Source organism: Rousettus aegyptiacus, unplaced genomic scaffold, assembly GCF_014176215.1.
Source record: "Rousettus aegyptiacus isolate mRouAeg1 unplaced genomic scaffold, mRouAeg1.p scaffold_m13_p_2, whole genome shotgun sequence".
Taxonomy (NCBI): Eukaryota; Metazoa; Chordata; class Mammalia; order Chiroptera; family Pteropodidae; genus Rousettus; species Rousettus aegyptiacus.
The window spans coordinates 26033374-26045400 of record NW_023416295.1 but is presented as its reverse complement, the minus strand read 5'-3'; the positions used below and the strand labels follow the sequence as shown (position 1 = coordinate 26045400).

General features: G+C 38.6%; 1 protein-coding gene across 3 annotated transcripts in view; it reads left to right on the top strand.

Annotated features, from left to right (window-relative positions):
- The first annotated feature begins 2611 nt into the window (after positions 1-2611).
- The window catches only part of BMPR2 (bone morphogenetic protein receptor type 2), a 134004-nt gene continuing 124588 nt past the window's right edge, over positions 2612-12027 (top strand). The window contains exons 1-2 of one of the 3 annotated variants that reach the window (XM_036237964.1): positions 2938-3061; positions 3166-3243. In XM_036237964.1, coding sequence (XP_036093857.1) covers positions 3168-3243 — 76 coding nt within the window. In that variant the 5' untranslated portion in view covers positions 2938-3061; positions 3166-3167. Of the gene's footprint in view, positions 3244-12027 lie in introns of all 3 variants that reach the window. The other 2 variants (XM_016161950.2, XM_036237965.1) reach the window with 2 other exon arrangements.

Genomic DNA, 12027 nt, shown 5'->3' with positions numbered 1-12027 from the left:
GGGAAGAGGTTGCCTATCTAACTGTCTATTAATTATTCCTACCAAGCAGTGGCATATATTTTTTTCATATGAATTTCTTAGGACCCTTTCTTCTTTTCTATATAATTTATCACATATTTATAATATATATAAGGATACTTATTGTTTCTTAGGAAAATATTTATGAAAATAAAGAGAATAAGCAAATATTTGATCCAAATTTGAGAATGAAAAACAATATACTACCAATTAATAAACTTCGTGTACTTTAACATACTTAAAATCTTATTTCTTTGAGTGCCAGATCTTATTTCTTGAAAATCAAATGGTAAAACAATATAAAATAATTTCTTATTTTAGGTCTCTTGGGAAAAACAAAATATAGTAATAAAGTTAATAAATCAAAGCTTTTAATTTTTTAAAAAAGGGATTTTGTTATACAGAAAAATTTCTGTTTGAGAGGTATACAATATAAAAATATTTTCACTAAAAAGAGTGAGAATCCTGGGCTGGTATTACCACAATCCCTAATTACAGAAGATATTCAGTATGATAACAGCGACTAGTTTAAGGTATGTGGTTTATTTACATCAAGTTCAGATAAAGAGATAAAAGAGGACTTAAATAAGCTAGCAGAGCATGACTTCAGGACTGTATCTATGAATGTATCTTTGCCACAATGAAAGACCAGCAAAACCAGCCTTCAGAATAACCCTTCTGTTTAGTAGAAGGGATAGCTAGACTTCACCTCTAAGATCGCCCTCCCACGCAAATTTTCCACCTCGTAGCTAAGAATTAAACCGAGACTTCCGATCATGGCGCCACGAACGTCACTTTCTCCCTACTCCCAAAGCAAAATCCCACCCAAGTCGGCCTGATCCTACAGGGTTGTGTAAGGGCTGCAGGGCAAGGTGGGGTGGGGGTGGGGATTGTGTGGAATCCCTACTCCTATCTCGATTGCTTGGGGTTTTGCAATTCAGAAAAGCCTACTAAACCGATCCTTTCCAGATTCAAGAAAGCTTTCAACAGGACCTCCTGATTTCCTTGGTTGAGAAGACTCGAGCCTACTCTTTACTGAGGCAGCAACTCCTTAGTGCAATTTTCCTTTCACAAAAGGAAGTCCCTAAGGCCCCCAGCATTTGTGAATAAAGGCCCACCCTCGAAGTGAAAACCGCGCAGCACAGATATGCACATAAACAGAAAGGCGGTTTACAGAATTTTAAGTTTTCTTTCTGGTTTCGCATCCTTTCAAATGTTCAGTATTCCTGTCAGCTGAGACGAGTTACCAGAATGCGTGTTTGAGGAAATTAGGACGCCGGTAAGAGCAAACATATCAATTTAGGGGTGGTATTTCCAATTCCAGTTTTTGTTTCAGTCAGTGAGGGGAGGCCGAGGAGGTCAAGGTCTCCGGTTCTGGGAAAGGCGTGTGCGTCTGGATTCTTAAGGCTACGTAGAAGCAGGATCTGGCTTCAAGAAACAATGGGGGCAGTTCGCTTCTCAAGCTTTACTCGCAGTCGTGGAGACCGCGACGCCTCAGTCTGGAAATAAATCACCCGTCTCGGAAGTTTGCCAAAGGCAAGACAAAAAATGTGGACACACACACACACACACACACACACACACACACACACACACACACACACACACACACACACACACACCACCACACACCCACACACCCCCCCCCCCCCCCCCCCCCCCGACCCGTGCGCACATGGAAGGTATGTGTGTATGAAGGAGAAAGGCCATTGCTGCCCCACCCTGCCCTCGCTGGTTCGGGTGAGAAGCTCAACGAGAGGGCTGACGAGTCCGCCCCAGCAAGCCCGGGAGTGAGGGGCGGGGCCGGGCGGGGCCGCGAGCGCGCAAGCGCAGTGCGAGCCTTGTCGCGCCGCCGCCTCCGCCGCGGTCGCCGCCGTCGCCGCCGTCGCGGCCGCCGCCGTCCGCGCTGCAGCACAGGCCTGAGACAGACAGAGCCGGGAAGAGCCGGAGACTGAGGAGGAGGCGGAGGCGGTGGCGGAGGCGGGGCGACTTCAGTGACCGGGAGCGCCGCAGACTGGCAGCTGCGGCGACTCCCCCCTTTGTGTCTGGGTCTGCTCGGAGCCACTGGAAGTGCTTCCCGGAGGGGTGCTGAGTGTCTCGCCACCTCGCTGCCCACCCCCCTCCCCAGCCACCTACATCCGCCCTCCCGCCGCCCCCCCGCCCTCGGCCTGCGACTCCCGAGCTCCGCCCGGAGCCCAGAGCTGCGGGAGAACGAGGCGGTGGCGGCGGCGGCTTCCTCGGGGGGTTGTGATTCGCTCACAGGAGCCATTGATGGGAGAAGACGAGGCTTTCATGGTGAAATTTACCTCAGGCGAGATCGAACAGCAGCAATAGAAGAGGGGAGCGCTCCTGGAGGGCTAAAAAGGGGAGACTCCTGGCACCTCCCCTCCGGCCGCCGCCTCGGGAGCACGGGCCCAGCCTGCCGACCCTTGCTCTCCCCACTCCGGCTTCCCACCGCCACTCAGCCCTCCGGCCCGACCCTCGCAGGATTGTTCCGAGAAGGCGTGAAGGCTGTGGGTTTGTCCATGGAGACAGGTACCTTTTTCTATCCAGTCGAGGAAGAGGATTTGTTGTTCTCGAAATCGGAGTGAAGGAAGCACCGAAGCGAAACTTAAAAAGGAATCCTGCCCTCCCGGAGCCACGGGAGATGTGAGTTGGGCCGCCCGGCGCCGCCGCCGCCGCCGCCTCGCGCCCGACTTAGCCCTTCCCAGTAGTCGGGAACTTGTGATCCTCGGCCCCCCAGTTGAATCCCCTCTCTCCACCTTTCTGCACCCTGGATATGTTTTCTCCCAGACCGGGATATTTTTTTGATATTGTGAAACTACGAGGGAAATAACTGCGGGGCTCTCTTCTTGTCTCCCTGCTTCTCCCCACGGACATGCCTTTAGTTTGGAGCGCTAATGCACCCCATTCTACACGAATGAACCCGCCCCAGCCGCGAGGGAGAGAAATGAAGGGAATTTCTGCAGCGGAATGAAAGCTCTGCAGCTAGGTCCTCTCATCTGCCATTTGTCCTTTCAAACTGCATTGTAATACGGGCTGGGTAAGTCAGACGAGAGAGAAGACTAGCCTCCCAGCCGTGTTTCTCCGCCTGTGTTTACTTTCCATATTTCTTTTCTCTGCTCTCCTGCTTCTTGGCTGGCCCAGGGATGACTTTCTCGCTGCAGCAGCCCTGGCGGGTGCCCTCGCTACTATGGACAGTCCTGCTGGTCAGCACTGCAGCCGGTGAGTAGCCCCGGCCGGCGCGTCCGGGCCACTTCTCTTGTGGGTGGCGAGGGAGGGAGCCCGCAGAGGCCAAGGCCTGCGATCGCCCTTCGATTCGTCCCCCTGATCACTGTGAAGGGAACCGCGACTGTGTGTACCTGCGTTTCTTTCCCGATCCTTCCAGGGAAATAACCTTTCATGTGTTTGTGTAGTTTCGAATCCCCACTCCTATATTCCCCACTCCCCCACACCCCCACAGGGGGGGAAAAGACATATTGGGTGTGGTATCTTGACATTTTTAGCTCTGAGGTAATGCCAAGATTAAAAATAATATTTTAATCACCATTGAAAAGGGTCTATTATGAGATCTTTGGAAACAGACCTGTAGATTTCTTTTTTAAACATAAAGAAGTGGATTTGGCTTACAGTAAAAAGAACATCAACTATGGAACACACTCGAACCTTATTTTTAGATTTAGATCACTCTTTGGGAATCCATGTTTCTTTTATTATTCAAAAATGTGATTGAGTTGAATAAAATGTTGAGAAAGCTAGAACTGTGAAATTCTTGATACATTGAATAATACTGTTAAGTATTATTATCATTAATATTTTGTTCGAAAGTATTTTAGTGATTATGTTACCATCTTTTCAACCTGGACACTGGTATTTTATATGCTTTTGGATTTACTGTTGGGTTTAAAAGTATTTTCGACCACTTTACATTTAGTCATCTGGCATTCATTGGCTGTCTTGTCATTGAGACAACTTTGACCTCACATCAGACTTCTAAGAGATTTGAGTCCTGAAAGTTCTTTGTCATTTTACTAAAGCTTAAAGAGAAATGGTAATCATGGTTTCCTTAGAATATTTTCTTTTTAGTTTTCAGACACCTTAGGAAAAAAAACTCCTGTTCCTTTTGCAATTATTTTTCAAGCAGTCTTTTGATGATTTGCTTTTAGAAATTTTCAGGAGTGGATTGGACATATAATTCTTAAATTTGGCTTAAGATAGCCAAGTAGATGATGTATTTTAAAACGAGTGAAGGACATGACAGATTTTCTAGTTTTTAATTTTTATAAGTACGTACTTTTCACATTCGATAAATTTCTCATTGCTATGTTAGACACGTTGCTTATTGCTATTTAAAAAGTCAGCATTGGAAAATACAGAAAATTTGAAGTTTCCTTTTGTGTTTTTGATATTTTTGATTAATGTCTATTATGTCTATGATAAATCTATAGTTGTGTTAAAATAATTTGAACTTCTGAATTAAATATATTTGGAAACATTTTACTATTCTTAATCATCACAATTTCTTTTGGAATAAAAATGATTTTTCACTAGATTTATTTATATTGTGTTAGTTATTTAAATTCTGTAGCTATAAGCCATGTGGTTCCTGTAAAATGTGAAGAGAATAAAAGGCTGTAAGCTTAAGCAGTTATAGGAGCAGAAATCTCAAAGCATAGACTTTTCATTGTTCTTTATTATTTTTGACCTTTGTCGAATGTAGATTCTCATTTATAGTTTGACAGACTTATCTTTTTGTGATCAGAACTGATAAAAGTAAGAGAAAGAACATTCATCTTAAAATAAACTTAATTTCTATTTGGTAAATAAAAGAATTCTATGGCTTAAAAGGAATAGGTTAAAAGAATCATTGTTTAAAAATTGTTTAGTCTTCTTTTTTCTTAAGTATTTACATAGCACCAGATGCCAAAATTTGTGATGCTGGATTTCAGAGCAATAACAATAATAATAATAGTAGTAGCAGTATTTATTGAGTGCTTGCTTTGCGCCTGCAGCTATTCCAGTAGTTACGTGTATTTTCTCATTTGGTCCCCATGACAATTCTATATTCAAGGTTAAATTGTACTTCTTTAACAAGGAGGATGAATGAAGTACAGAGATTTAAATAACTAACTCAGCAGTCAGTAAATCGTGGAGCCAGGGTTATAGCCTGCATCCTTACCTACAACATTAATGATAAAAGCAACTTATCTAATTGGGAACATGAGATAGAGTAGTGCCTTCACCAAATTAGCCTTTGAAAAGAGGCAGAAATATGTGACAGGATCTTTGTACCACACTGGTTATGCAAATGCCATGGTTCTAAATGTTTAAAACTGATTGCTTAATATTGGAGTTGCTAGTGCAGATTCATTAAGTGCAGGGTGGACAAAAGAGGGCCTGTGTAGATATGGGGTACGTATATACAGTGATGTAACCAAACAGATGTAAATAGTGCAGCTGAAAGGAAAAAAATACTAGAAGACTGATATGACACCCCTCTGGGGTCATGGTTAAATCCTTTATTTCTTTTGAATCCCTCTTTTGCACTTACTCTGTCTAGTTCTTGGATTCCTCAATTCTAAGAACAATTGGTATGCAAAAAATTAGAATTTATAAAAATATGTTGTGCTTGTTTGGTTTATAAATGAATTCTTAATTTTAATAAAAGGGTACAATACAATGTCATACTTATTTAAGGGGTTAGCTTCTCAAATAAAAAAAAAAGTTGACAAGTTTTATTTAGATTGTAATGGTTACAAATAAAACATCTAACTACATCCCACCCCACGCTATGCACTCCCCTGAGCAGACGTAGCTACCTAGCCCTTACCTCCAGTCTTAGTTCTTGTCCTTCTCCTTCTTGTCCTTCTTGCCATGGTCATGGACAGAAAACTTTCACTTCACCCTTTTAGTTCTTGCTGGTGGAATAATTTAAATAACATACAGCAGATTAACAGAAGAAAACCAAATTTTAATACATGTGCACAGCAAATTCACACAAGTATGAAAATTCCAAAGACAGGCAAAATGAGGGATATATGTCATTTTGGTCTAAGGAGGGAGGTAGGCAATTCATTTGGACTAAGGTGAATATGCTAAGGTTCCCTTCTGGAAGCAGGTTTCTCTATCTGAATCTCTTTAGGCAGGTAAGGGGGAGGTAACAAACTTCTTGAATTGGGCTTTATATGATTTCAGCTCAAACTAATCTGCATGCCAGGGTGGCACATTCTGGGGAGACTCACTCTTGACCCTCACACCATCCTTGGTGGCCTGAGTGGCTAGGGAGCCCATTGCATTTTGAGTGACCTCATTGTTGGGAGCCACACCTTGAAGGGTCTTCAGGACACTTGGAAGGAACTCACGGTCTTTTCATCACATCATAATCCTCTTTGTCTGGCTCAGATGTGTCCATGGCTGAGCTGGTGTCAATGTCAGTTGATTCTGCCTGGTCAGTGTCCACCTGATTAGATTTCAGTTTTACATATACTTCATCAGGAACACACATTCAAAAGCAAGATTCATCTATTTAGTTAGTGTTCTTGAACAGTTAATGAATATTGTTAAGGAACTGGAAATTCAGTAATTTTTATTTTAGTGCTTTTCAAGACATGGGGACCACAGCAGGATCACCTTTGGTTCTTGATACTATGCATATTTCCGGCCCCACAGTCTAGATGTACTCAATGGCTCTCTCTGGGAGATAGATAGATGGATGGATGGATGGATGGATGGATGGATGGATGGATGGATGGATGGATAGATAGATAGATAGATATGTTTAAAACCCAAAAGATTCTCTCTCAGGCAGGTTTGAGAACCACTGCTTTATTTAATCAGTCTTGATTGTTTGGATTTCTTAAATATAGTGGTTCAGTCAGCTTTTGCTTCATAATAATTGGCAACCACAAAATCATTATGGCATACAACAATAAGCACTTATTCTACTCGTCTCATTCTGGGTCCCAGGCTGGAGGGGAAGGGTAACATCTCTTTTGGGGGAAGCTTGTCTCATGGCAGTGACTAAAGTACGAGAGGATAAGCCCAATCTCACCAGCCATTTTCAGATCCTGGTGCTCTAACATTCTGGTGGCCAACCCCAAAGACAAGGGGAAGCAAAGTACACTTTTCCTATAATGAAGCTATGGTATTACATGGATGCATGATACTACTGCTGGGGAAAGAAGAATTGGGACCTTTAATCTACCACATATGATAAGGAAGATAGTTCAGGAGGGGAGCTTCTCTTCATCATTTGAACAGAGTCAAACTCTTAATTAGACCTTTGCATAAAACAAATAACTTTGGTCTCTACAAAAGCTATCCTGACCTGTGGGGTGATATGATGGTAGTGCCATTGGTGTTGGGGTGTATGTGAAATGTGGTGAGAAAGATTTATTCCACACGAAGACAACAGCTTTCCTTCATTAAAGGTGAACTTTCTTAACAGTGAAAGAGAAGAAATTCTAGTAAATTCTAACTATATAAAAGGTATAGAGTGAAGTCAGTGTAAATTGGTTAATTTTGTAACTGGCCAAACCACTTATTTTGGCACTTTCTCATATATTGCCATGCTGTTGAATATTAGTTTTATGTATTTCCCTTGTCTTTCCAACTGATTATTGCCTCTAGAGGACAGAGTTTGTTCTTAAATTGTTTTATAATCTGCCATATTATTCTGCCCATAGAGGATGTTTAAGAAATTCTAAATGAATAGTATAAAGGAATTGGAGCCAGGAAGTAGTCTAAGATTGCTCCCTTACTCATGTGATGTATTAGGAATTCATTCTTTCTTTGTCACAGTTTCTTCAACTATAATAAAGAAATTTAAGTGGTATAGTAGGAAAACAACTGCCTTGAGTTAACGAGATTCTGGATACTATGTTATTCTGGGCAAATAGCTTACTTAACATAGTTTTCTCAATAGTCATATGGGATTAGTCTAGATTATGTTTGAAATGCAGATTTCTGGGCATCACCCAGACCCACTTAATCTGAATATTTGGACAGTGAGCTTGGGAATCTGCATTTTAAATATACATCCCCAATATATCTTATGTATCCTAAAGTTTGAGAATTGCAGGACCTAAGATTCCTTCTGTGAGGTTTTACTTTTTTTCTTTTTGTGCTAATTTTAACCTATTCTTGATCTTTTATTTAGTTAACGTTGGTACCAGACATTTCTTATTTCATACTTTACCCAAAACCTTTTTCTTTCTTAAAATTTGCACAGTTATTTTCCTTGCCTTTTTTTGGTCTTAAAGATAATATGTTATTTAATGAAAAGTGCTTCACCTCACCCAATGATATTTATATTCATTTAGCATGTACTTTTATTTTGGCCATTTTATTTTTCATTTTTTCTTGCCATAAAGAATAATTACCTGTTAGTAGAAAGAGGTGGTTTCACTTTTAGTAAATTTGGATGAGAATTTTATCAAATATAAATAAAAGAATTAGTGCTAAACAATTTACATTAGGCTAAATAGCATTGTTTTGGTTTTAGTTACAAATTAATATTCCACAGAGTCTTCTAGGTGGATAATTGAATATATTAAATTTCTATCCACCAAAGAAGAATTGTATTCTGATTTGATTGATGTTTGCTGGAAATAAAATTATGAGTGCTATGATATCTAGGAATTCATGGTTTTTGACCATTTTGCATAGCACTTACACTTGTTGAAGAGACAGTCATATTACCAAACTATTTCCCCCTTCTCGTTAAATGATCTAGTCTGCGAATCCCTCCCAGAAGCAATGAAGATGATGTTGGTAGAATTTGAAATGCAATAGACTTGATTTTTTAACTTTTTTTTTTGGAGGGGGGGAGGGGAGTCTGTGAGGAGGAGGTGACAGCTAAAACGACTGGATTACAACAATACATATACAATTTATGGATAGTGTATATGATGTTAGAAATAAGCCTGTAAATAAATAATGAACATTTTAGAACATATTGCCTTATCAGAATGATTCGAAAACATTTATTTGCTTGCTCTTAATTTTACTTAATACAGTAAGTGTTTGACCAGAGCCAGTTTCTATTCCAATATGCACCCGTAGGAGCAGCTGGAATGGTGGGGGCCAAAATATGATAGATAACATATGGAAAGAGAACTAAAATATCCAGTCAACAAACATTAATTCATGTTTTCTTTGTGCGAAGTTCTTTTTTAAATGTTGATGGACACTAAGATAAGCAGTGCTGCACCTCCTCCCCTAGCCACGCCAATAGCCTATATCTCTTTCTGAAAGTGAATTAGTTCTCATGCCATTTGAAGCAAGGGTATTTTGCGAACCCTTAGCATTGTATTATTTCTTCTCTCAGTCTGTCTTTCAGGATGAGAAATTCCTATAGGTATTCTGCAGCACAGGAAAAGAGACTATGTTCCTGTGGCATCTTCTAGCAAATCTCTACCCTCCTTTTATATCTTTATTCTCTGAAAGCCTTCTCGAAAGAACAGTGAACACTTTTTGAGTTTCTTATCCTCAATTCTTTACTTGTCCTTTAGTGTGATGTATAGTATTAGGTCAGCAGTGACTTTCTAATTTACAAATCCAGTCACTTTTCAATCTTGTTCTCTGACTTTTTTACTGAATTTGACAGTTTTGATCACCTTATCTTTAAAATTCTCTTTTTCTGATTTTAGTGACTTTGCATTCTCTTGGTTCTATATCTTCTCCATTCCCTCTTTTCTAAATAGATTTTGTTTTGTTTTGTTTTATTTTATATTTTTTTTAATATGCCACATTTTATTTATTTTTAATTAATTTGTTTTTATTATGGTGACATTAGTTAATGAAATCCAGTAAGTTTCAGGTGTACAATTCAATAGTAAGGCATATATATATTGCATTGTATATTCATCGCCCATAGTTAGATTTCTTTCTGTCACCACATATTTGACCCCTTTTGCCCCATCTACCTCCCTCCTGTTTTGTTTTGTTTTAAATCTCCCTAGATTGTCTTTTCTCTTATTGGTTTTCTCTTATTGCTACTCCTCTCCCAGTCTTTGGCTTTAATTATTCCTAAAATTAGATGATTTCTGAGTCAAGCAGGCAACCAGAATCAAAAGCTAGAAAGATTTGAATTTCTTGCCAGTGGTACCATTAGCTGTTTACTTTGGGCAATTCATGTCTTTTGTTCTCAACATCCTCATTTGTAAAGTAGGGAGGTAGGCCTGTGTGATGCTTATAGTACTTACAGCACTTTTGCTTATGATATGAGAAAAGCCAGTGGTATACTTAGTTACTAGTAAATGAATAGCACTTTTTAAATGATATATATTTTGTTGTTACTGAGAATATAATACTTTGAATTTAGCTTAGGTTGGAGAAAACTGTCGGGTACTCTGAAATTGTAAAAGCATTACTTTGAAAGAAATGTAAATTGTTTTGCAAATATATCTTGATTATATTGAATTTGGACCATAAAAGTGTTGTTAATAGAAGCTCTTCAGGGATGTGCTTTAATGAAAATATAAGAATAATCTATAAATATAAAGGGTGCTTTTAAAATAGTTGAAATCTTAGAATTTGAGTTGGAGAGGACCATAGAATAGACCTTATTAAATAGTTAGAAGTTTTGTTTAGTAAGACTTCTCTACAATTATGTCTTTCATTTTAATTTTATAGTAAATAATGCCAAGGTCAAGTTCAGCTCAGCCTTTGACCCATTTATTCTACATTCTAAATCAGTGAGATCTAATTGATATCATTTTAACTTTAGGTTGGTAAATTTTTTAAACAGCTTTATTGAGATATAATTCAAATATCACACAACTCACCTAATTTAAAAGTGTATAATTGAATAGTTTTGGTATATTAACTTTTAAAAATTATCGTAAAACATATATAACAAAATTTGCCATTTTAACTATTTTCATATGTATAATTCAGTGGCATTAATTACATTCATAATGTGATACAACCATCACCAAATGTTTTTATCATACCAGACAGAAACTCTGTAACCATTAAGCAATAACTCCCAGTTCTCCTCTCTTCTCAGCCCCTAGTAACTTCTAATCTACTTTCTGTCTCTACGAATTTACCTACTCTAGGTATTTCATGTAAGTGGAATCATACAATATTTGTTCTTTTATTACTGGCTCATTTTGCTTAGCAGAGTGTCTTTAAGGTTTATCCATGTTGTAGCATGTGTCAGAATTTCATTGCTTTTAAGGCTGAATAATATTCCATTGTATGTATATTCTACATTTTGTTTAGCCATTTATCTGCTGGACACCTGAGTTGTTTCCACATTATGGCTAAAGTGAACAATGCTGCAGTGAACATTGGTTTATAATTATCTGTTCCATTCCCTGCTTTCAGTTTCTATGTATATATGCCTAGGAGTATATTACCAAACCTTATGATAATTCTCTGTTTAGGTTTTTGAGGAACCACCAAATTGTTTTCCACAGTGTCTATGCTATTTTACATTCCTACCAGTAATTTACGTGGTTCCAGTTTCTCCAGAGCCTTGCTAACACTCATTTTCTGTATTATTTAAAAAATATTATTTATTATAGCCATTCTAATGGCTGTGAAGTGGTATCTCATTGTGGTTTTGATTTGCATTTCTTTTTTACTCTATTTTATTTTTATTTTTTTAATTAAGTTTATTGGAGTAACATTGGTTAATCCAATTGTATAATTTTCAGGTGTACATTATATTTTGACATCTATATATTCTGTTGTATGATTACCACCCAAAGTCCAGTTTCCTTCACCTGCCATACATTTGATCCCGGTTACATACTTACTTGACATACTTACGGCATTTAAATTTGCTACTAATGATGTACTTATTTTTATTGCCTTAACCATTTTTGTTCTGAAAACCTGGTAAAATAACTGATTACTTAAGTTTTATTTTATAGTACATGTATTGTTGAAGAGGGTTTTGATTGTTATACTTGAACTTATGACTAAACCTACAGGAATAACTTAAAAATGTTTTTGTTAGTTTTATTTATTTCTTAGAGATAAACTGAAAATAAATTT